The following is a 26,353-nucleotide window of genomic DNA, read 5'->3' as shown; positions in this document are numbered from 1 at the left end:
GTTTTCCAAAAAAACACCCCAAATTACCCATCTTCTCATGGGCAAATACTCACTCAAACAGTGTTGGCCTGAAGTGGGTCTGCTGAGGCCCAAAAGCTTGCCATAAGTCTGAGGCACCTTCTTGGGGGGGGGGTGAAGGAGATAGCAAGAAAAGGCTAAGGTAGGCCCCAGAAATCTAGGACAAAAGGAAAAACCAAACTCAAAGTGCAAATTAAGAACAACAGCTGCCATAGTCCCTGCAAAAGATTAGGAGCAGTGTCTCTGACTCTTTTACCTACCTTCTTTCTGAAATGTCTCTACATATCTTCCCTCCATGTAGCTCCTTCTATGTCTCTTCTCCAAGTTCCTGGGTGCAAGTTAAAGATATAAAAGTAAGAGTTCCTAGAGTGAGTGCATCTGCCTTTCATGTTATAAAGCTTCACCTGGTGACTTAGCTCTGCCCCTATATCCCAGGAGCTACCTACATACATACTACTCAGGAAGTCCAATTCATGGCACAGTGGGACCTGTGATCCAAAATGGCTACATGTAAGTGGGGTTGGAGGAAAATGGCACCATCCTTTCACAGAGGTGTATCTGTAACAGTTTTAATAGTTGTTAGGCTTGTCAGCACTCAGATTCCCTGGAAATGAGTCATTTGCATGGAAAGTTATTCTTTAGAATCTTCTAAATAAACCTTTGAGGTTTATATCTGCTAATTTTGAATCCAGACTAAACAGCCTTGTTTCTCTAATTTTACAATCTAATTATTTTGGTGTTTCAGTGAGTGTAGAATTTAGTGTGCTTGATAAAAAACATAATGAAAACCAAATCATTTTTTCATTTCTGAGAACTGATTTTGAGAAAATGTATTTAGGATTAACAGGAAAGAAGAATTGCTGGGGAGGCCTTTGTAGCTTTTAAATTGGGTTAGTGAAAAAAAAAATAAGGCTACAGGGATATTAGTGTGTTTAAGGCACCCTGGCCACGTCAAACTAAAAAGTAGAAGCTACTTCTGTGTTTCATGAGGAAAATGGAAATGTTGGATTTAGAGAAGGGTTTGTTACAGGGCAGGGAGATGGGCACTCCCAGAGCCCCCAAACCTGTCTGCTCTGAATAGGTTCTGCCATCCACTGCATCAAGACAAAACATAAAAGACTTTTAACACAATTAGTGAACAATACTGAAAAGACAAAGAAAATAGCTTTTAAATCAAATGCTCACAGTTAACCATCCCCTCTGGGTAAAAGTCCACCCAAACAGGATTGGCCCAGAGCAAGGCCCTAAAGCCTGCCCCAAGTCCAAAGCACCTTCTGGCAGGGACCCATGGAAAAGTGTCAGAAACAGCCAGACAAGTCTGTGAGGAAAAGAGCAAAATAAAAATCAAGATAAAAGCTGCCACAGTTAACCTCACCACGGATCTCTCATCCACATCTGTTTCAAACAGTCCAGGACCAAGAAGCAAGCACAGGTTCTTCACACAGCTTTCTGCTCCATGAGCCTCCTTCAGGTCTCCTTCCTGCTCTCCAGCTTTTCTTCCCCAGTCTCCTTTACAGATTCTTCTCCTCCCTGCTCAGCTCCACCCTCCTTTGGGTGGGGCAAAGAACCTGGACTGGAACCTTCCTGGACTGGCACCACCCTGTTGTTGTGGGTTCTCCTAGAATACTAGCTTTTCAGGATTTAATTGACAGCACTTTCCAAGAATCTGAAATGAAACAGGGCAGGACTTTCTCATTCTTGCTCAGAAAGGACAGGTAACTGGGATCTATGGTTGCCTCAAATATATTTATTTAGTATCTACTTCTATCAGGTACAGGTAACTTACCAGGTAAGGGGTAAGATGGAGGAGAGACAGTAAAGACTCAGACAAAGTTAATCTGCCCAAGCCTATTAGGAAGTTCTGAGAGAACTAGGTTTCCAACTTGATGTATGTACTTGGCAGTGTACCAAGCTGCCTGAAACATCAGACAGCTTATCTTATCAAGTAAGACAGTGATGACTCTAGGGCCAAACTTTCCCATTAAGATAGAATGCACCTTACAGACTTGTGGGAGGGCTTACAAAAGGCAACATTTGCATTTTCTTTTTTTTTTAAATATATTTTTTACATCATTTTTCAATTTTGCACAATGCATGCATTTTCATCTTGGTTATAGTCCCCATATAATTCCACCCCCCTTATTTTGATCCTAATCCCCCCTCTGGTGTATAGTTGCTTTTTGATTTTGTTTTTGATTTTCACTTTATTTATAATTAGTCTTTTTCCTGGTCCCTTATTTAGGTTTTCTAAATTCCTGCTATGAGTGAGACTGATGCCGGCGTGTGAAACAACTGCTGCCGCTTTACCACGAGTTCTTGTCTCGCGAAACCGTAGAAAGGAATTCACAGACTTTTGGAGTAAGTAAGCAGAGAGAGACAAATCTTGTCTTTGAAAGAAAAGTTTATTTAGGAAGAAAAGAGACAAAGAAGAAAGACTCCCAGGTATAAAGTACCTGGGAGGGGCCAAGATGAGCCGGTATGGGATATTATGTTGGCAATATATACTTTCTCTTCCTCATTATGTTTAAATTTTACTCTTTCTCTCCCTGATTGGTTAACTCCCAGAGGGTACTAAGCAAGGAATTTCACATTCCTTAACAGTATTTTCTTTCCCCATCTGTTATGCTTATCGCTTTACCTTTATGGTCTAGCCCTCCCGGTGAGCATCTTTACACTTCATCTTATCATCTGAAGAAAACCAGGACCATCCTTAACAAGATTACCTGTGGTGCTAGGATGTTTGTTTTCCCCTAGTGTTTAACAATGGTGTTTGTTTTTCCCAGTGGAATTGGTTGCATTTCCTTGGTTATGCTTATCTCTGAAGCCTTCCTGATTTCTTCAGAGGTCCCCCTTCCTGCACTATCCCTAAAACTTCCTAATAACCCTAGCTTGCCCTGTCTCAAGACCATTCGGTATTTTTTTTTTTTCCTTTCTGGCTTATTTCGCTGAGCATGATCCCTTCCAGCTCCATCCATGTTGCTGTAAATTGAGTGAGTTTATCTTTTTTGATTCCTGAGTAATAATCCATTGTGTATATGTAGGGTACCACATCTTGATTCAATCATCTATTTTTTGGCATTTGGGCTGTTTCCATAGCTTAGCTATTGCCAATAGTGCTGCTATAACATTTGCATTTTCTTAAGACTGGGGCAAAAGTGCTTACAGTAGGACTTAGGAAATCACAAAATACACCAAAAAATCTTACAGAACTTAACATTTAAAATTGCCCTTAGAACAGTCTTTTTTTTTTCCAACTGCAAATCACTAAAAACGCATTAAAAAGGTAACATTCTTGATTGAAATTAAGAGGATAAGTGAAAGAGCAAAAAGAAGTTAAAGAAGGGCCTCCCCTGATGGCGCAGCGGTTGAGCGCTGGGTTGTGAAGCCGCCCGCAGCCTCTGCTGTGCCGGTTTGATCCCCGCCTGCCAGCGAGGGTCCCACATGGCGCGCAGACCTCTCCTGCCTCACCCGCTGCTCCCCTCAGCAGTGTACTTCGGTCCTTCTGCCTGCTCTGCTCCCCGCTCTGGCTCTGGTGAATTCTCTCACCCTCCCGCGCTTCTGACTGTACCCAGTGCTTGTATAAATAAATAAGTAAATCTTAAATTTAAAAAAAAAAAACACGAAAAAAAAAAGTTAAAGAAAGAAGGAAGTTAAGAGAGAAAGAAAAACAGACGGCAGCATTCGAGGCACCTCTCAGCCCCACCTCTACCCAGATCCGGGGAAAAGCAGCTGCACGCCCAGCCCTGGGGCAGGACCGCACCCCAGCGCGCCCAAGGGACCCTCGCTCTAGCCCCACCTCCGTCCAGCTGGACTCCACCCCACCTCCGTAGCTCAGCGCCACAATCACTGCGGATCGAGGCGGGACTTCCGGCATTTGAAAAACTTCCGGCGGGAACCGGAAGCCGCGGCCACACAGCATCCTGAGCCTTCTGACACGCCTGGTGGGAAGGTGAGCTGAGGTCCGCCTTGGCGGGCGTCCTGCGGGCTCGCGCTAGCCCTGTGCCCGGGCTCCGGTATTTTTGGGGCCTCTTAAAAAGTTCCGAGCGCTCATTTAGGAGATAATCCCTTTTAAAGAGAGAAGTCTTGTTACATTCACTCTCAGCGGTCTGTAGCTCACAACCTGCACCGGGAAAATCCCTCCTGGCTGCCGCGTGTCACCTGGCGCGTCTGAGTCAATTGCAGCAGCTCCTAGTGTAGAGGGGCTCACATGGGAAAACCCGGGGAAGCCCACGTTGTTTTCCTATTTCAGATTACGGAGAAGGGGGAAGGAAGCACCCTGTTAGATCACAGTCCTGTTCGAACCAACAGCATCCTCAGCAGTGTGCGTGGCATATAGGAGGCGCTGAATAATTGAAAGTGTTATAGAGCAGCCCCGATATTGAACGGGTTCCTGGCTGTGGGTCCTCACCCGCGCGCTTTAAAGGGACTTATGAATACTCTACTACAGACACACACAAAAGGTTAATAAAAGGTTTATTTACAAGGAAAAGGGAAATGAGGAAATGTACAACTCAGGGAGAAAATAGGGAAATAAAGTCTGTAATGCGTCCTACCCGATCCGCCAACCCGGAAACCCAAAGGCACTCTCAGAGCTGGCCACGGCTGCGAGCTGGCAGGGAACCAAACTGGGGGATCCCCCAAAGCCCAGATGTCTGGCTTTATACCAAACCTGGCTGCTTAACCCCACCCTCAGGTCCCAGCCACCTTCCCTTTGGTGGTGATGGGATTTGGAGTTCCCAGTGTCTTTGGCTTTGACCTAGGGTGGGGGTGGAGTCCACAAAGCCTGTATGGAATTAGCTTTGGGACATCCTTTTCCCCCTAACAAAAGGAATGAATGGGAAGCTCTAAGGCTTCCCTCCAACCTCCCACGCCACAGCCTGTCTCCACAGTAATGTATGTGGAATAGGAAACGACCCTACAATTGGTGTTTGGAGTTCTGAGTTCTGAGTTCTAGTTCTTCCCTCTTCTCTTTGAGTAAACCTTTTCACCTCTCTGGATCTCACGCTTCTTATAAAAAAAGGGCTATGATTTCTGATACTTTCCAGCACTAGTATTTAATTTTTATTATTAGTTAGCAATCTGTACTGACATTCCAAACACTTCTTTTGATACCCTCAGGGAAACTTATTTAAGTGCTTCCTTAAAAGTTGTTCCCCTCCTAAAAATTTCTAATTGTAGTTTGTCCAATTTAATGTAATATTTATGTGTGTGCAGTTCTCTACTCTTTTCCCCTGATTTGCACTTGTCCTGGTTTAGTGCCTCTTAGTAACATCACAGCAACCTTCAAATTACTGATTTTGAATGTGCTTATGTGCCCACAGTGACATGACAGCTTGGAATGAAGGGAAATTTCAACCTACCAGGGATAGGAATGCTCTTGTGTAAAAGTAAATAGGGTCGTGTATTTATATCTGAAAATCCCATTTTACACCTAAAACATTGAGATCTAAAAGATGAGAAGGCTCCAACCTATTGATTAGCAGGGGAAATAGTGCTCCAGTTTGAGTCAACAGACTGTAATAAAAATATCATGCTTGTTACAGGGACTGAAAGAACATTGTGACTATCACTAGGAGCGTCATCCAGTGGTATATGTAGTTAGCAAGGTAGGTAGAGTCAGCCCTCCAGTGTATTTTAGAAGGTGTATTTTTTTACCAGGTTTAAAAAAAAAATGTTTTCATTCTATGTGGAAGATGGAGTGCCCTGCAAGTCTTTGAATAGTTTTTAAACCTTTTCAAAATGATCTTTTGGACTGATATAGGGGAGAATGGATTGTCAGGGCAAGAGTCTTTTTAGCTCTTTTGCCTATTTTTTGACTGGGTTGTTTACTTTGTTATTGTTGAGTCATGTGAGTTCTTTGTAGATCTTTGTGTTCAGTCCCTTATCAGTTGTATGGAGTGCAAAAATTTTCTCCCAATCAGTAGGGCATCTCTTTGTTTTGACTAATGTTTCTTTTGCTGTACAGAAGCTTTTTTTTTTTTTTAAAGATTTATTTTTATTTATTTATTTATACAAGTACTAGGTACAGTCAGAAGCGCGGGAGGGTGAGAGGAGATTTCACCAGAGTCAGAGCGGAGAGCAGAGCAGGCAGAATGACGAAGTACACTGCTGAAGGGAGCAGCGGGCGTGGTAGAAGAGGTCTGCGCGCCATGTGGGACCCTCTCCCGGCTTCCAGGGATTGAACCGGTGCTGCAGAGGCTGCGGGCAGCTTCGCAACGCAGCACTCAACTGCTGCGCCACCAGGGAGGCCCTACAGAAGCTTTTTAGTTTGATATAATCCCAGCTGTTTATCTTTTCCTTCACTTTCTTTGCTTTGTGGGATGAGTCTTTAAAGATGTTACTGAGATGTATGTCATGTAGTGTTTTACCTGTATTTTCTTCTACATATTTTATGGTTTCAGGTCTTATGTTCAATTCTTTTATCCATTTTGAGTTTTTTTTTAAAGATTTATTTATTTATTTATATAAGAACCGGGGTACAGGCTAGATGCACAGGAGGGTGAGAGGATTTACCAGAGACAGAGTGGGGAACAGAACAGGCAGAGTGACAAAATACATTGCTGAGGGGAGCAGCGGGCGAGACAGGAGAGGTCTGCTGCGCCATGTGGGACCCTCGCCCACCGACCGGGATTGAACCCGCGCTGCAGAGGCTGCAGACAGCTTCACAGCACTGCACTCTACTGCCTGAGTTGATTTTTGTGTACGGTGTGAGATAGTGGTCTAGTTTCATTCTTTTGCATGTGGTGGTCCAGTTTTCCCAGCACCATTTATTGAACAAACTGTCCTTATTCCATTGCATATGCTTTGCTCCTTTGTTAAGGATTAGTTGTCCATATATGTGTGGTTTTATTTCTGGGCTTTCTATTCTATTCCATTGGTCTGTGAGTCTGGTTTGTTCCAGTACTATGCTGTTTTAATTATTATGGATTTTTTAATATAGTTTAAAGTCTGGGAGTGTGATAGCTCCACCTTTTTTGTCAGGAGAGCTTTGGCTATTTGAATTTTTTTTTTTGTGCCTCCATATGAATTTCATCAATATTTGTTCTATTTCTTTGAAGAATATCATTGAGATTTTTATTTGATTGCGATGGATCTGTAAATTGCTTTTGGTAGGATGGCCATTTTAATAATGTTAATTCTTCCAATCTGTGAGCAGAGAATGTGTTTCCATTTCTTTGTGTCTTCTATTTCTTTTAACACTGCTTAATAATTTTCTTTGTATAGGTCACTCACTTCCTTGATTAAGTTTATTCCTAGGTATTTGATTTTTTTTTTTGTTTCAATTGTAAATGGGATGGTTTTCTTAATTTCTTCTTCATATTGATTGTTTGCATATAGGAAGGCTACTGATTTTTGTGTGTTGATTATTTATCCTGCTCCTTTACTAAAATTGTTTATTAGTTTAATTAGTTTCTCGAGTTGTCTATGTATATTATCATATTGTCAGCAAATAATGATAGTTTACTATCATTTCTTCTTTCCCTGTTTGAATTCCTTGTATGTCTTTCTCTTGTCTTATTGCCCTGGCTAGGACCTCCCGTATTATATTGAAAAGCAGTGATGAGAGTGGACATCCTTGTCTTGTTCCTGATCTTAAAGGAAAGACTTTCAGCTTTTCATCTTTGAGAGTAATATTGGCTGTGGGTTTGTCATATATGGCTTTTATCATGTTAAGGTATGTTCCTCTATCCCGAGAATTTCTAGGGAGGGCCTTCATTTAAATGGATGTTGAACTTTGTCAAATGCCTTCTCCACATCTATTGATATGATCATATGGCTTTTCTTTTTCTTTTTTTTTTTGATGTGTTGGATTGATTTTCAGATGTTGAACCATCCTTGTACCCCTGGAGTACCTCCCACTTGGTTGTGGCATATTATCCTTTTGATGCATTGTTGTATTCTTTTGGCAAGGACTTTATTGAGGATTTTTGCATCTGTGTTCATTAGGGAGATTGGCCTATAGTTTTCTTTTTTTTTTTCTTCCAAAGATTTATTTATGCATACAAGAGCTGAGGTACAGGCCAGAGATGCAGGGGATGAGAGGACTCACCAGAGACAGATGGGGAATAGAACAGGCAGACTGACTGAAATACACTGCTGAGGGGAGCAGCGGGCAAGACAGGAGAGGTCTGCTGAACCATATGGGTTGCTCCCTGGCCAGCCAGGGATCAAATTTGTGCTGCAGAGGCTACGGATTGCTTCATAGTGCGGTGCTTAACCCCTTGTGCCACCTGTGAGGCCCTATAGTTTTCTTTTTTGTATGTTTTTGTTTGGTTTTGGTATTAGTGTAATGTTGGCTTCATAAAACATATTTGGTAGCATTCCTTTCAATTTTTTGAAAGAGTGTAGGATAGGTACTAACTCATCTCTGAATGTTTGGTAGAGTTCATTTGTGAAGCCGTCTGGTCCTGGACTTTTGTTTTTGGGGAGGCTTTGATTACTATTTCAATTTCACTGCTTATAATTGGTCTGTTTACATGTTCTATTTCTTCTTTATCTAGTTTTGGATGATTATATTGTTCTAGGACTTTGTCCATCTCTTCTAGATTGGTGAACTTGTTTCCATATAAATATAGTAATCTCTGATTATTCTTTTGATTTCTTCTGACTTTTGTATTTTCTCCTTTTTCATTTATGATTCTATTTATTTGTATTTTCTCCCATTTTTTCTTTGTGAGCCTGGCTAGAGGTTTGTCTGTTTTGTTTATTTTTTCAAAGAACCGACTTTTGGTTTTGTTGATCTTTTGGATTGTGTTTTTAAAATTTCTGTTTCTTTCTTTTTTTTTTTTTTTTTTGGCTTTCTCATGCTTTTATTGAGCTTTACATGCATTGCAGCAATGAGCTACACAGCAGGCAGGGATGTTAGGGGGGTAGGAGGCCTACAAGCCCGTCTCCCCCCCCCCCCCCAGCAAGTCTTCACACTGGACTTCTCTGGCCTTCTTTCTCTCCTCTCTCCAGCCTCTCTCTTGCTTCTGCTTCTCTCAGGTGACTGCCTCAATATTCCTCCCATGGCCCTCAGAAGTAAACAAGTCAGTTAGCAACAATGTAACAACTGCAAGTGCCCCATCAGGCAGGACAAACCTAATGGTGGGAGGGCAGAAAAGCCTGAAAAATCATTTACCGCACAATCCACCCCATCAGGGTTTTCTGCCATACTATGTATATATACACATACACACAATTTTCCCTTAACAAACATAAACAATGCAGCCATGGCCCATACAAGAAAATGCAACTGAATAATGAAACAACGCAACATAGCAATTAATTCCAGTCAGGGCACCAACCTAGTAGCAAAAGATAATTATTGGCACTAGCAGATGATCCACCACTTCTGCTGCTGAAGGCACTGCTCATATGAGGAAGGGGTTTTTTGCTTTTGATTTTAATTTTTTCCTTTCTTCTACTTTTTTTTTGTTGTTGTTCTTTTTCTAGTTCTTTGAGATGGGAGATTAGGTTGTTTCTTTGAGTTCTTATTTCTTGATGTGAGCCTGTATTGCTGTATACTTTTATTACTGCTTTTGCTGTGTCCCATACATTCTGGAAAGTTGGTGTCCTCATTGTCATAGGGTGGTCAGATTCTCCAGAGAAGAGCCTTTTTATTGTTCTTGGAGGGTAAGGACCTGACTAGCAGCTTTTTGAGGCTGAACGAGAGAAGAGGACTGGGGTCTCTGCATTTATTATTCAATCTGTACGGTCCCTATGACCACAGCTGTATTTGGTATTCTCTAGGCTACAGACTCTGTTTTACCTTTTCCTTAGAATAATGCCCCAGCTTTTTCTGGGGGCAGTTGTGTACTAGCATGAAGTGTAGTAGGGTACCTAGTACTCTATCTCAGATAGCTTACACTCAGCCTTTATTCCCTTTACCCTTAATTTCAAGATATCAGGCACTTATTTTTTTGAGGAAATTGGAGACTAAATTGATTTGATTCACAAATGTTCCTACTGCTGGCTTGGGATTTTAATGTTTAGGTAGTAAAATCTTAATCATTTTGGGTCATGCCTAGAAAATCTCTGCTCTCCCACCTCCAATCAAATTATGAAGGTAATCATCTTTAATTTTAGTGTACTTTTGTAGTGTTTTTTTTTTTTGGTACATTTTAAATGATTAGTCAATGTGGAATTTATTTATGTTGTGGAGGTAGAAATTAAACACTTTTTTTTTTTCATCCAGTGGGCTAGCTGGTTGTCTTAATGCCATTTATTGAATAATCCATTTTTACCCTGTGTTGAAATGCCATCCCATCATATACTAACTTTCTCTGCTTTATTGTGGTAAATATATAACATCAATCACAAGTTACTTGTTCTTTATGGTCAGTGCCTAGCAGCACTTATGTGATCTATATAACATAAAATCCCAAAAAGGGGTGAAGGAAAGGTGGAAGATTATTTTATCTACTTCCTAGGGATTGTTTTCCTATTCCCTCTGGGTTCTCCTGCTCTGCACTGATTGGATTGAGTTGAGCTATAGCAACTTGGAGCACACGTTCCATTTTGTGACAATGTCTGTGGAATTTCAATGAGGCACTGCTTTCTCTTCCAAGTAGAGGTTAGAACCAGAGGCATTGTAACACCTCACTGGTTTAGAAACTTGTTTAAGAGTTCCCAGCTTGTCAGAGTATTGTGTAGTTTTTATGGTTTCACATTCATTCTTTAGGTAATAAAACATCAGCTAAGTAAATTTGTTTACTTTCTGTACAATATAATGCCTCTTTTGTCTTTTTTTTTTTTAAAGATTTATTTATTATTTATACAAGCACTGGGTACAGTCAGAAGTGCAGGAGGGTGAGGGAATTCACCAGAGCCAGAGCAGGGAGCAGAGCAGGCAGAAGGACCAAAGTACCAAACGGCGCTGCGGAGGCTGTGGGCAGCTTCGCAGCCCAGTGCTCAACTGCTGCGCCACTGGGGAGGCCCTGCCTCTTTTGTCTTAATTATTTTTTACAGCTGGGCTTTTTAATAAATATTTTCTAATGGCATCAATGATTGTTTTATTTATTATAAATGTTTATTATAAGGAAGTCTTGTTTTAAGAATAACCTGGCTGCTTATCAATCAGCATCATTTGTCAGCTCTGTAGTAGACCTCTATACTGCAAGAGCATATAGAAAAGGAAAAAATATTTCCTGTTTTTAATATACAGCTTATTAAAAGACTTTATAATTTGCTCTTTGATAAACCATCAAATACACTTGCTAAAACCCCCCGAGAATTGTCACCCTATGGGAGCTTATATTTTTTAAAGGATGGCCCACACTTAACCAGGATTTTGAAACCATTGGAAAGCTATTAACTGCTCACGTAATTGGGAAATCGAGGAAACCACTGTTTGGACTTGTGAATGATCCACATTTCTTTTCTTATGATATTTTCTAGCATCAAGACTATTGGAGTGTTAATTTTGAAAATAGTACGTCATTTTATAAACAAAACAAGAGATCAGTCATTCAGGTAATTCAGATTGTGCTGATTTCATGTTCTGTTTCTTCTAGATGTCAACATTGCCAAGAAGAGCCAAAGTAAAGGTTCAGACTGTGGAATCCAAAGATGAATTTTCTTCCTTCTCTGAGTTGTAAGCATATTACTTTAATATGGGGGTGCAGAATGATGTATACTTTAAGAAGTAATACATTCTATCACTCATATTTGGGACTCAAAGTTTAGTGTGTGATTAAGGAGCTACCATGGACCTCAAACTTAAGGGGGTGCATGTTCTAAAGGGAATCTGGCCATCCATGTGCACATAGGCAAAGGAAGCAGAATTTTAATGTGAAAAATCTTTGATAGAATTAGTGTGCATAGAGAGAGAAGAGACAAAAAGATCTTCCTAATAATACTTTCCCAGTAAAACTTCCCAAATTACACAGCCCTTCATGGGCAAATGACTAGCCAAATAGGGTTGACCTGAAGCAGGGCTGCTGAGATCCAAAAACTTGGCACAAGTCTCAGGTTTCTTCTGGTGAGGAGCAGCCAGGCAGGGGTAAGGCAGTTCTGGGACAAAAGGAGCCAAATCAAGATTATGACTGCCATTGTCTCTGCCAAGGACAGCCACCTCATGTGTCTCTCACCCTCATGTCTCTTTCATGTGTCTCTACATGTCTCTATGCATCTCCTTCCAAGTTCCTCAAGTCCCAGGGTGCAAGTCAAAGCTGGAAAGGCAAGAGCCTCAGAATTCACTTGCCTTCCAAGTTATATAGCTTAATTTGGCCACTCAGCTTCACCTGTTCCCAGTAGCTACTCTTGTGCTCAGGAAGTCTGGTTCATGGCACACTGGAACCTGTAGTCCAAGATGGCTGCATTAAGTGGTGGCTGGGAAAATGGCCCGTCCCCATCACAGAGGTGTATCTGTAACAAAAAGAAATCATCCTGTACCCCTCTGGGGTATTCTAGGCTGGTAAATCATTGAACAAGCATCAGGCAGATTGATGACAGAAAAAGCAAAAAGAAGTTTAAAATAACATGTATACCTCTATTATATGTGGGAAAGACCCATCATGACTGAGTAACTCATCCTCATGTGTTTAGATACCATTTTAAATAGCATAGCTAGGACAAAGAAGGTTGTGGGAAGAAAGTAGAAGGCAGAAGGCATGCTTATAGAGTGAAATTTAGAAGTAAACATCAAAAGCAACTTCCACCCAGTCTTCACGGTCCCTCCCAGAAATTAACCTTTTGCCAAAAAGATGTGGCTAGGGGTGGCAGATTTTTGCTCCCCTACACTTTTTTTTTTTTTAAAGACTTACTTATTTACTCATGCAAGAGCTGGGCTATAAGCCCAAGGTGTGGGGTGGTGAGAGAATTCACCAGAGTGGGGAACAGAACAGGCATATTAACTGAAATACACTGCTGAGGGGAGCAGAAGGTGAGACAGGAGAGGTCTGCTGCGCCATGTGGGTTGCTCCCTGGCTGGGGATTGAACTCATGCTACAGTGGCTGCGGCTAGCTTCATAAGTTGCATCTTAACCCCTTGCACCACCAGGGAGGCACTCCCCTATACTTTTTTTTTTAAATTTTTTTTTTTTATAGAGGCATGTTTATTTATTTCTTTATTTGTTTGTTTGTTTTGTTTATACATGCACTGGGTACAGTCAAAAGCGCGGGAGGGTGAGAGAATTCACCAGAGCCAGAGCGGGGAGCAGAGCAGGCAGAAGGACCGAAGTACACTGCTGAGGGGAGCAGCGGGCGGCAGGAGAGGTCTGCGCGCCATGTGGGACCCTCCTCTGGTGGCCGGGGAGCAGCTGGGAATCGAACCGTCACCGCAGAGGCCGCGGGCAGCTTCGCAACCCAGCGCTCAACTGCTGTGCCACCGGGGAGGCCCTCCCATATACTTTTTGACTTATTAAATTTTTTGGGTTGAATATGGTGAGCCTTATTCATTCATTTATTCAACAAATATTTCTCGAGTGCTGTGTCCCAGACTGGTGATAAATTGTTGAACAAAGAGAGAGAAAGTAACCAATTAAATACATACAATAATGCTTGCGCTAGAACTTAAGCTCTACAGGAGCAGGAAGTTTTTTTAATTTATTTTTATTTTTTATTGCTTTAGATTAGAGTTTCTCAACTTCAGCACTGTTGACATTGTGGGCTGGATGATTCCTTCCCTTGCATTGTAGGATGTTTTATAGAACCTCGGTCTCTACTCACTAGATGCCAGTATCTCTCTCCTCCCACTCCCCAGTAGTAACAATCAGAACTATCTCATACTTTTCCATCACCAGTTATCCTGGGAGTAGACAGGGTTGTTCCCAATTGGGAACCTCTGTTTTTGAGCACAGTAGGTGCCCTGGAGATAATTATTATATAAGTGACTAATTAATGCTAGGCAATAATAAGTAATGTAAAGAAGAATAAAGTAGGGCAAGGGGTTGTGGGACATTTTAGATACATGGTTAGAAAGGTTCTTTTGGAGAATGTGACAAGAAATCTAAATGAGATTTGCAGGTGTAACTTGCAAAGAACTAGGGGATGGGTGTTGAGGGAGCAGCAAATGCAAGGACCGACCCTATGGTAACAATGAGTTTGGTGTCTTCAGTGACTAGCAAGACTAATGTGCCAGACCAGAGACCAGGTAGAGAGTAATTGGAAGTGAGCAGGGGGGATGGATAGACTCTAATAGTCTATGGCAGGGTGTTAGGATTTTATTCAAAGTGGGTTGGGAAGCCACTGGACAGATTTTGGGCAGGTATATGACATGATATGGTTTATAGTTAGAAAAGATCATTCTGGCTTCTTGGTGGAGAATAGACTGTAGGGAAGCAAGAGTGGAAGCAGGAGGATCAGTTAAGGAGATTCTGGTAGAACCTAGGATCCTAAAAATGAGAGTGGTGAGAAGTGGTCTAATTCGGGATACATTCTGAAGATAGAGAGGATGTGCTGGTGAATTAGATTTGGGGTATCATGGAAAGACAGGAATTTTGGGAAGACTCAAGTGGAATGGGTGAAATAGCCTAGTTAAAAGAAATTGCCAGCCAGGGGCCTCCCCGGTGGCGCAGCGGTTGAGTGCTGGGTTGCGAAGCTGCCCGCGGCCTCCGTGGCGCCGGTTCGATCCCTGGCTGCTCCCCGGCCACCAGAGGAGGGTCCTGCATGGCGCGCAGACCTCTCCTGCCGCCCGTTGCTCCCCTCAGCAGTGTACTTCGGTCCTTCTGCCTGCTCTGCTCCCCGCTCTGGCTCTGGTGAATTCTCTCACCCTCCCGCGCTTCTGACTGTACCCAGTGCATGTATAAACAAAACAAACAAACAAACAAATAAATAAATAAATAAAACATGCCTCTATTAAAAAAAAAAAAGAAAGAAATTGCCAGCCAGTGGGATGATTTGTCCCAACTCCTGTTTAAATAGGTGGACTAAATCATGGATTGGCAAGCCCTTCCAAACAGTTTTGCCCACCACACTGACCATGAGGTGCCATGCTAGACAAAAAGCGTAAAATTTTGACTAACGGTTATCTCACACTTTTCTGGAAGGAGAAGGCCAAGAGCCCTCATGTGCAGTTAGTGTAACCTGTGTGCTCATGCCTGGGGGTAGCCCAACCTATAATAAGCTATGATGCTGCTCTCCTCCCTACCTTCTGAACTTCCCCTTGTAAATGTCTTCCTAACTGCCTTTGAGGAACCAGACTAAAATTCTTATTCCCTGCACTAGCTGCCTCAGGCCTGAGTATCTAATAAAGCCTGCTTGGTTCAACTATACCCAGTGTTCTCTGGTGAATTCTTTCCCTGGAGGGCAAAAGACTCACTCTTTTCTGTCAGGGCCTGTAACACATGTCTGAGGTGGGGGTGAAATCAAGACTTCTATTTTGGACACGGAAGTTTGAAATGATTACTAGACAAGTGGATATATAAGTCTTGAGCTCAGGTCAAGTTGGGGTTATAAAATTGAGATTACTCTGCAGTCAGCTATAGCATGAGATAAGGGCATCTAGTAAGAGTGCAGAGAGAAGAGAAGAGTGCTGAGAACTAAGCCTTGAAGGGTCACGACAATGAAATGGTGGGGAGAGGAGATGTCTGTGAAGAGACTAAAGAGAAGCTGACAGGGAAACAGGAAGAAAACCAGGGGAGTGATGTGCTGTGAGGCGTAAGTACCAAATGCTGCTGCCAGGTCAAGTATGATTAGAAAGCGGAGTTCACTATCTGCCTCAGGACTGCCTCATATGTGATAATATAATACCTGCACTTACGTGATAACTGAAAGTAGTTGTGTTTGTCATGTAATCTTGGCAATATTCCTGTATAAATAAGGTTAGTAGTCCTGCTTGACAGATGATGAGACTAAGGTAGAAAGAAGTCATTCTGCTCATTTTGGTGAGAGTATGAGCTGTGGAATGATTTCCTCATTCCTTGATTTTTTAAATTCTAGGTTCTTTTACTTACACTGTTATTGTATTATGTTAGTTTAATGATTTTCCCTGTGGTTTTTGCCTATTCTTAGGCTTTGGTTAGCATCCACCTTTGAAGAGAGCTCACTTACAAACTTATCAGTTGCTTGACCTATCATAATTATAATTATGTTTTTTAGGGCATAACTTAGCTAAGAGGTCATGCAATCAGGTTTTTGCTTCCAAAAAAGACCATTCAGAAACCCAGATATTCCTGTTCTCTAGTTTCTGTGCAGGAAGTGGTTGTCCATTCCAGCTAGCATTAACCTTTAACTTTAGGGGAAGAGATGGAATTAGGTGGGTTGGCAGGAGTATGATGTCCTTTTACCAGAATTCATATAACAGCTTTTTCTCTGCTCTTGCTGTGAGTTTGATTCTTGGGTTGTTAAAAAAAGTATTGTAGTTGTAGCTGATGCAGTTTAGTCAGGAAACAAATCTAATCTGTGAAAGGAAAAAAAAAAGGATTTATTAAAGCAGTTGGAAGGATCTTGGTGGTGGCTTTTTAAGTAATTTAGGGTGTTTCCTAGAGCCATTTCCTACTCCTTACATTGGTAATACGATTTAAATGAATTTGATTAGCACTTAGGAAATGATTTAAGTGCTTTTCACTGTTAAAATGGAAAACTTCACAATGACTGTGGTGTGACATGACCCAGTATATTACTTAAGGTAATAATGATTTCCTATGTCTTGAGTGTATATGTCTATATTTGCTGTCTAGGTGAGAGGAGAATAGAGAGACCTGTAATTTTACAGTGTGTCAGAGGGTATTTTTACATTGGTTCCCAATCAACTCTGTCATGTCATTCTTAGCATTATCTCTTCATCACTGTGATCATCACTCTGTTTTATATTAAATTCTTCTATCCTCTCTCTTTTTTTTTTAGAGATTTATTTATGCATACAAGAGCTATGGTGCAGGCCAGAGAGGCGGGGGGTGAGAGGATTCATCAGAGACAGAGTGGGAAGAGAACAGGCAGACTGACTGAAATACACTGCTAAGGGGAGCAACGGACAAGACGGGAGAGGTCTGCCACGCCATGTGGGTTGCTCCCTGACTGGCTGGGGATCGAGCTCATGCTGCCGAGGCTGCAGATTGCTTCATAGTGTGGTGCTTAACTCCTTGCGCCACCAGGGAGGCACCCCCCTTCTATCTTCTCTTTTTCAAGAAGCTTGTGTATCTTTTTTACCTTTAACAAAGGATTCATTTTTTTCCTGGATATTTTTCTGTCAATTTACTCCTAGATCATCTGCTTCTGAAGAAGATGATAAGGAAGATAGAGCCTGGGAGCCACAAAAGAAGGTTCCCAGAAGCCGTAAGCAGCCTGTTCCCAAGGAATCCAAACCAAAGAAGGTGCCAAGGGTGAAAAAGAAGACCCTGCGGATTGGTGATGACTCAGAAGGCGTGAGCGTTAAGGAGGAACTAGTAGGTGCTTTAGCTGGATAGAGGGAACACTGTAGTGCTTTCCTATTGATGATGTTATGTTCTACTTAAATAGACTGGACAGAGCATGGAAATGACAAAAATTGCAGGACAGTGGGTCTTAGTATTTACCATCAGATCCATTGTTTTGGAGTTAAAGAAATCTTTATTAATGGGCATATATTTAGTTCTTGCTATAAGCAAACACTATGTATTCCAATATAGATTAAAACTACAGCAATAGGGCCTCCCCGGTGGCGCAGCGGTTGAGCGCTGGGTTGCGAAGCTGCCCGCGGCCTCTGCGGTGACGGTTCGATCCCCAGCTGGATCCCCGGCTGCTCCCCGGCCACCGGAGGAGGGTCCCACATGGCGCGCAGACCTCTCCTGCCGCCCGCTGCTCCCCTCAGCAGTGTACTTCGGTCCTTCTGCCTGCTCTGCTCCCCGCTCTGGCTCTGGTGAATTCTCTCACCCTCCCGCGCTTCTGACTGTACCCAGTGCATGTGTAAACAAAACAAACAAATAAACAAATAAATAAATAAAACATGCCTCTATTTAAAAAAAAAAAAAAAGAAAAAAAAAAAAGAAATAAAACTACAGCAATAAATGATATGGTATTTTGCATTACAAAAAGAATTATGCATTTCCAAAATCGTTCATTATGTTATTCCTTTAAGTAAGAGCTCCCATATCCTTTTAATATGGAGTGGATGCCTGACTTCCCATGGACACATTTATTGCATATAGTAGGGGATGGTAGTTGTACCTTTCTGTGCCCTGATAGGACTCTTGAATCAAACATTTGTCTTATTTTCTAGTACCTCTCTTTCTTCATTTTTATATTTGAGCTTTTCAGTGAACATACTTTGAATGAATTAGTGGGCTTTACCTACAGCTGAAAAAGTGTAGACTTCTCTCATGTTGTTGGCAGAATTTGGAGGTTTTTCATTAATCTTGGCTTTACACGTAAATTGTCTAACCTCGGAAAATACCGTGGTTCAGTGATTGTTTATATTGGAGTCACAGACCCTTTGAAAATCTGATAAAAGTTACACCCCTCTCTTGAATAAACTGCACGGATCCCATTTTCTAAGTTTTAAAGAATAATTCAAGACATTACAGCTAAAAACCCTAACAACCAATGTGAATTCTTGATCTTTTCAGTGGTATTTGGTATATATATATATATATTTTTAGTATTTATTTATGCATATAAGAACTGGGGTACAGGCCAGACATGCAGGGTGTGAGAAGATCCACCAGAGACAGAATGGGGAACAGAACAGGCAGATAGACTGAAATACACTGCTGAGGGGAGCAGTGGGCGAGACATGAGAGGTCTGCCTCTCCATCTGGGTTTCTCCCTGCTCTGCTGGGGATCGAACTTGTGCTGCAGAGGCTGCAGATTGCCTCACAGTGTGGTGCTTAATCCCTTGCACCACCAGGGAGGCCCTGTATTTATATTTTTTAAAGGGAAAAAGAGAACTCAAATAGAAAGTCTCTCACTTAAAAGGCAGTGTGGGTTTTTCCAAATTTTGCCCAAATTTGCTTGTTTCATAGCTCATGAAAGCCAGAAGTTTTCATGTCACTAGGTATGGTATTTTCCTGTGCTGAAACCACAGCCAAATTAAATAACTGAAAACCCTATTTTTGTTACAGTTAGAAAGGCTGGCCTTCTAATAATTTAAAAATCTATTTTGAGTAAAATCACAAGCAAAATTCATCATTTAGTTTCTTCTTCATGTTGTTGGCATTTACCAACCCATTGACCATGCTCAAGTCATTGAAGACTTTAGCTGCTGCTTTGTATCTTTTGCTCTGCCATCTTCTGTCATTATTCTTAGTGGTTTTCTCCCTTATTTGGATGAGCCAAGTTATATACTCTGTGTTCTTGGTTCTTTGACCTCCTCTTCTCCAATAACCTTTTCTTCTTCTCTGCCCTTACCACCCATTTCATAATCTTAACTTAAATCTTGTCATCACCAGAAACTATGCTATTGTTGACTTTTTTTTCAACCGCCCAACTTGTGTACCCTCATCTACTTTCCTTCTAGCTCACTTGTTCAAGTGCCCTCACTGTCAATAACTTTGCAGCCTTGACATAACCTCTTGTCTGTGGTTCTCAATCTTAGCTGCAAAATAGAATCACCTTGAGAACTTGAAAAATGTCAGCATGTAGGCCTGATTTCCAGACCATTTAAATCTGTAAAAAATTTACAGATTTGGGTGGGGCGGGGGGGCTATGCCTCCGTGTTGCTTTTAAAACTCCTCAGGAAAAACCAAGTTTGAGAACCACTACTTAATTCCTTCTTTTCCCCATCAGGTCTGATCAAGGTATTGACCTGGACCATGTCAGTGTCATAAAGCTCTGCAGCCTGGTAATTGTTGGCCTTGACTCCCACAGTGAGCACAAATGGTGTTGTCTTGTCTCTTCTTCATGACTGACTCACTGGTTAGGGAACTTGATGAAGGTGTAATAGTCTGGGATGTTTCTCGTAGGGGCATACTTCTGAGGATATTTGGGTTGCCCTCAGAACCAGTGTCTTGAGCTGTTGGAAGATGGGTGACATGTAGATCCTTCTTTTGTGACTGTGGCTCCTGCTTTCTTTGCCTTCAGAGCGTTTGCTTTGACTTTGGCTTTGGAAGGAGCAGGGACTTCTTTACTTTCTGTGCACATTTTCACAAAGATGGCTACCTTTTTCTCTTGTCAGATTTTCTTCTGCTGGCTCAATCACTAGAGTATAAAAATTTGATCATTTGGAAAATATTGGTTCACTGATTTATGCAAATCTTCCAAATGTTAGCACTTTTTTTCACACAGTGTCAAAAAATCACATTTGTTACTATAACCACTCGTCTCATCACAGTGTTGGGAAGCTGTCAAGCTCACAGGCAGATAGAGATTTTCCAATATTCAAATTTTCACTTTAAAAGGTGAATTTTATTATTGGTCCCAAATGTCAGGTGCTTCCTTGAAGTAGTGACAGTCTCACTTAGTTCATTTATGATAAAATGTCTGTCAGAAACCCAAGTTTGAAAAACCATAGTTTTTAAGTCACTCTTTCAAGTAAGAGAGGTCTTTTATGGAAAAAAGAAGCTACTTCAACTCACAACTCAAAAGGTTGCATGAGTGCTTTTCCTCGACAGCGACTGCTACCATTTCTCCTGTATCTTTAGTGAAATGACAAATAATGAAAAAAGCAAATAATGTCTTAGTATTATCATGACACATCTACAAGACTCTCATGGTCCTTACAGGTCTGTGGACCACACTCAGAGTCACAGTAGATAAATAGTGCCCAAAGACTCCAGAGAAATCTGATTGTTGGTTATCTTTTTTCCCCCCATACTTTAAACTTCCCACCTTTAGTCATTTTAGTTTTTCTTCATCAATTTTCTATTCCCTCTCCTTGGAGGTGGTGTAGGTATGGTAGCAGTGGTAATGATGGTGGTAATGATGGTGGTATTAGTATGGTAGCATTAGCAATGATGGTGGTAAGCATTTGGGTGCTTACCATTAGCCAGGCAACATGCTCAACATCTTACTTAATCCTCACAACAACCCCCGGAATTGGTGCTATTATTTATCCTGATAGATGAGAAAGCAAGAGAAAGGCAAGAGACTTTGACTTACGCATAGATTACTGACAGTAAGTGATTTCTAAGTCAGGTGGCCAAGGGAACAGCTGTTGTTGCTTTGCAAAGGAAGGAAGTTAGCAAAGAGACACACCTGCATAGGCACAGGCGGGCAGAAGGGCTGCTGCCTAAAGGGTTGACTTTTGATTGCACATTTTAAATCTTGGCTTTTCTGGCACGTGTACATCTATTCTTTACTCATTTTTAAAAATTAAACTTTTTTTTCTAGTTATAGATTCACATGCAGTTATAAAAAGTAAAACAGAGGGACATCACTGTATCCTTTAGCCATTTTCCCCTAATGGTAACATCTTGCTTAACTAGAGTGAGATATTGGTATAGATAAAAATCCACTGATACTGTTTAGACTTCTCCAGTTTTATTTGAATTCATTTACATGTGCTACTGGGTGCTGGGCCTATGGATATATTTAGCTCTCTGCATTTTTTTTTTTTACATGGTGTAGGTTTGTGTATCCACCACAGAATAGTTCCGTCCCCACAAAAGAATCTTAGTGTTTTCCTTTTATAGCCACATCCACTTCCTTCCCATTCCCCCACTCCTACTCGTGTCCCTGACCCTTGACAACCACTCATATATTCAGGAATGCTATATAGTCATATAGTAAGTAACATTTTGAAATTGGCATCTTTTCCCTTATTCAACATAATTTTCTTGAGATTCTTCCAAGTTTTTGAGTGTATCAAGTTTGGTCCTTTTTATCACTGAGTAATATTCCAGAGCAGTTGGTTTTTATCATCTAATTCTCTTTTGTTCTCTTTGTGATTTGATAGAATAACTCAGTGGCTATTGCTGATGTTGATTTGGAAGACAGAAAAGACAAGTTGGGTACTGTGCAGACTCAGAAAACAGCAAAGACAAAACGGAAAAATTCAGCTCAGACAGCCTCAGCTCAGAGGACCAAGAAGCTAAAAGTTAATGAAGAAACCAACAAAGCCAGCAACTTAGAAAGCGGGGATTACAGTACAGAGACACCGTCCACTAGCACCATGTGGGAAGGTGCATGCAAGAAGGAAGAGAATGAAGATGACTTTAGATTTGGTCAGCCCCCTCTAAAGAAAATGAAGACTGAAACAAGTCCTCAGGGGCAGCCTGTCAGGTTTCCGGCAAATGCCAGCGATATCAAAGAGGAGGTAGAAATGAACTGGGACATAGTACAGGTATGTGCAGCCTTCTGTCACTTTAGTTGGCTTGATTCTTTTCTTTTTCACGAGGGGGTACACTGACTAGGGAAGAGTTGGGGGTTTGTAATTCTCTTTTCAGTTTTGTCCATGATTTCTTGGAGCTTTGGACTTTGTTTTGTTTCCTGGGTGTACTGTTTTATACTATAACTGGTCACCATCAGTTTTTTAGCTAAGAGCAATGACCTCATGCAAGGTAAGTCTCGCTGTGGTGTTTTAATGAAAATACACTGTAGTGACAGCTTATAAGGACAAATTGTTCCCTTTTAGATTCTTTGTTAAGTTTTTGCTTTGAAGTTGGACTGTATTTCCCATGAAAGCAGTGCAAGTGACTGGGTCATTGGCTACTAGAATGTCTATTTAATGCATAGTGTAAACAAGGCCTACCAATTTTTTAAAGGAAAATTCTATCTGAATTTCAACTCTAGATACCATAATGATATTTCTTGCTACAGGGGAAATCAAATTGCTCCCAGTTTATTTGGCTAGCTTTTAGGATGGTAGAGAGGACCTGAAGAAGAGTGACTTTTTTTTTAAATCTTGAAACTTTTTTTATTTTTTTATATAGGTCACATTGGTTTACAACACTGTGTATCACTAGGAAGATTATGTAATCTTCTACCATGGAGTGGCTCTTAAACAGTAATTCTCAACTTTTTGTCTGTTCCAGCACTCTCTGGGAACATTTCAAACTTAATTATATTGTACCCCTCCCGATAGAGCAGAGGTAACCTCCATCCCAGTTGTTTGTCTCCTCATGATTCTGATGTGTCCTTCTCCTGCTATAAATTGCTGCTAATACTACATATTCTGGGACTGTCTGTGTCCCTTTTAAAAGAAAATCCTTTTATTATTATTATTCATTTTAATTATATATTATTCATTTATAATATCTTTTTTTAGTTTTTTTTTTTTTTTTAATTGAGGTAACATTGGTTTACAACACTGTATAGGATTTTGGGGAGTAGGTTCCCACCTCCTCAGGTGTATGTTTCCACACCACACCTACCATCAGGCACCCATAGTCCTTTACCATAGGCCATTGAGCACCTTCCCCCTTTTTTCCCACCCCCACCTTCCTTCCTTAAGAGTAACTTCTTTGTACCAATGATCTCTTTCAATTATCTGTTAGCAGAACATCACTAGTACTTTTTCATTATGACTTTTTTAATCTCTCTCCCACTAAATAATATAATGTTGTTTTATAGCTTTCTTCTCATTTTTGTTCCTGAATTAAACAGTCCACAATTTCTTGGAGAAACAGTATACTTCAACTCCTTTCCACACCTTCTTTTTCTTTATTCATGTAGGCCTATAAGGAAGTATTTCAAAAAGGTTGTTCATGGACCATCTGCATCTGATTCACTCTGGTGGCTTTCTTAAACTGCAGAATCTTGTCTTCAGATTTAAGGAGTGAGGTGAACTTTCCCCCTTTCCTTTCCCTCCTCCTTTGTGAACACTTTTAAACTTATTTCTGTTATAGACATAGGTGAACCTCTAGTCAATAGTAGGAGTGAATGGAAGGAAGGAGGAAGTGTAATGGCTACTACATTTGAATTTAGTAATAAGTTATTCAAAATTAAGTCAAGGCCCATTCATTCTATGAAATTTAGTTTCACACCCCCGCCTCCTAATCTGTGTAACAGAGAGAGATGATAATGAGATTTTTCTTTCTCAAAAAACATTAGCCAACTGTTTCTTGGTTGCAAGTAGAAACCTACTTCTAATGAGCTTAAGCAGACAAGAGTTTATTAAGGATACAGAGGCCTTCCAAAGCATGCAAGGAACAAAGTAATCTTCCTAACAGCCTTGAACCAGAAATTAGAAAACTTAAGGACTTGATGAAAACATTCTCTTGGTTTTTTTCTTTCAGGGGTCTCGTAGTAGCCAATTTTTGCTGCTTCTCTGTTTGTCTTAGTTGTTATTTTCTCTTGGAAGATCAGATCTCTCTGCTTCTGCACAGAGAGTAGAAGAGGACACTTTTAGATTTTAGCTGTGAGGAAGAAAAGTATAGTGAGAGATAAGTGCCTGACTGCCAAGTGGTGAGTGGCAGAAGAGCTGCGAGGAGTAAAAGAGTCCATGATAAGTTGGTTGCAGCAGTGTCCATTGTTGGGGTGGAGTATCACATGGAAGCAGAGGCCTCATTTTAAGGCCTTTGGTAATATTACTAGGGTAACATGGGTCTTTCCTTTGAATTCTAAGCAGTTTTTCACTCCTTCTCCTCCTTACTAGAAGTGAGTTTTGATAGCTGAAATAAACCTATTTTCAGAATCTGGTACTCCTTGCCTGTGAGTTGAAGAAGTGGTTGCTATAGATCTGCCCAATCAGAAACTCTGGGGTGAGGCTCAAGAATTTGCATTTCTTTTTTTTTTTTTTTCTAAAGATTTATTTATTTATGCATATAAGAGCTAGAGTACAGGCCAGAGATGCAGGGGGTGAGAGGACTCACCAGAGACAGAGTGGGGAACAGAACAGGCAGACTGACCAAAGTACACTGCTGAGGGGAGCAGCGGGCGAGACAGGAGAGGTCTGCCATGGCATGTAGGTTTCACCCTGGTTGGTTGGGGATGGAACTCTTGCTGCAGGGGCTGCATATTGCATCATAGTGTAGTCCTTAACCCCTTGCGCCACCAGGGAGGTCCTCAAGAATTTGCATTTCTAATAAGTCCTCATTACCCCTTGGTTCTGGGCATACAAATTATGAACCTCTGCTCTAGTCCAGGAGTGCACTGATTTGCAAAAGAAGGTTTAAGGGGTATTGTCTCAACAAGTGAAATTAAGTAAGGAGCAGATCGATTATTAAGTGACTCAGTATTATTCAGTACAAAGTTCAAACTATAGAATTCAATATCTAGTTCTATGTATCTTTCCATTTCTCACCTCATCTCAACAGCCCTTGTTTATTTTAGCATTACTGAACTTAAAGCAATTAAAAAACATGCTCATCAGTGACTTTTGATAATGCTCTTCTCTCTTTCTGGAATTTCTGCCCTCTTTTGCCTTCCTGGAGATACCTTCTTTCTCGTCTTTCCATTGCTGCAGAGTTAAATGTTTCTGTCTCCCCCGTGCTCTTAAAACAATCTATATATGCATCTATAAGAGAACAAATCACACTGCATTTTAACTGTCTACTTGTCTATCTCCTCTTTTAGTTTGTAAAGTCCTTGAGAAGAGGGACTTAATATTTTTACACTTTTTGATTATTTTAGCCCCTATGAGGTTATTGGTATATAATTTGAGCTAAAATGATGTTTGATTGAATTAAGATAGAAGTTGGATGATATGGAGGCCCCAAAGTTATCACTTCTTATATGTAGTTTTATTATCCTTAATTTTAAGGATCAAATTTATGTAAGCTGCAACATATCCTCCCTTGACACATAGAATGATTCTGGATTTGTTAGAGCCTTGTGCTATCCAGATGTGGCTCTGGGCCTTAGCTGTCTTGAGCCCCTTTCGGTTAAAAACGACTGAGTAGAGCAACCCTACTATGGATTGCTCTCACAGTTGTCTCTTCCAAAATCATGTAAAATTTGTCTTTCAGAAACAGGCCTATTTTTCAAAGCCCTGCTGAAGTGCTACCTCTGCAGTAAGCCTTCCTTGATTACCCCAGGAAGATCTTCCACTTCTCTGAAAACATTACACCTCCTATTGTCTTGCACATACTTTTTTTTTTTTTTTGCAGTAATGGTTTTATTGTCCCTTTTTTTTTTTTTTTAAGATTTATTTATTTGTACAAGAACCCGGGTACAGACCAGATGCACAGGAGGGTGAGAGGATTCACCAGAGACAGAGTGGGGAACAGAACAGGCAGACTGACGAAATACACTGCTGAGGGGAGCAGCGGGCGAGACTGGAGAGGTCTGCTCGCCATGTGGGTTGCTCCCAGGGTGGCGGGCATTGAACCGGCACTGCAGAGGCTGTAGACAGCTTCATAGTGCTGCGCTCAACCGCCTGAGCCACCAGGAAGGCCCTATTGTCACTTCTTAATTACTAACCCCTTGAGGACAGGAAGTTTGTGACCAAGCTTGGTAAGGGATTCTGAAACTATGTGACAGTGGTTGGACTTTTACCAGTATCTATAAGAGTCATTGGAGTTTTTGTTCAAAAGTACAAGAGAAAAAATAAGGGATTTATTTTATCTGTATTTTAAAATTATAATCAGTAGTGATGAAGAGAGATTGGGTGGAACTCATA

At 41.0% G+C, this 26,353-nt stretch overlaps 1 protein-coding gene across 1 annotated transcript in view; it reads left to right on the top strand.

Annotated features, from left to right (window-relative positions):
- Nucleotides 1-3,934: 3,934 nt before the first annotated feature.
- Nucleotides 3,935-26,353, top strand: part of SRBD1 (S1 RNA binding domain 1) — a gene marked incomplete at its 3' end in the record, with an annotated part of 172,066 nt that continues 149,647 nt past the window's right edge. Inside the window, exons 1-4 of the mRNA XM_084235269.1 lie at nucleotides 3,935-3,967; nucleotides 11,514-11,593; nucleotides 17,144-17,324; nucleotides 21,749-22,135. Of these exons, the coding sequence (XP_084091395.1) occupies nucleotides 11,514-11,593; nucleotides 17,144-17,324; nucleotides 21,749-22,135 (648 nt within the window). The 5' untranslated portion in view covers nucleotides 3,935-3,967. The remainder of the gene's footprint in view (nucleotides 3,968-11,513; nucleotides 11,594-17,143; nucleotides 17,325-21,748; nucleotides 22,136-26,353) is intronic.

The sequence above is a fragment of the Talpa europaea genome (assembly GCF_964194135.1).
Source record: "Talpa europaea genome assembly, chromosome: 6".
Taxonomy (NCBI): Eukaryota; Metazoa; Chordata; class Mammalia; order Eulipotyphla; family Talpidae; genus Talpa; species Talpa europaea.
Note: the sequence above shows the minus strand (reverse complement) of the source record. Positions and strands in the feature narration are given on the sequence as shown.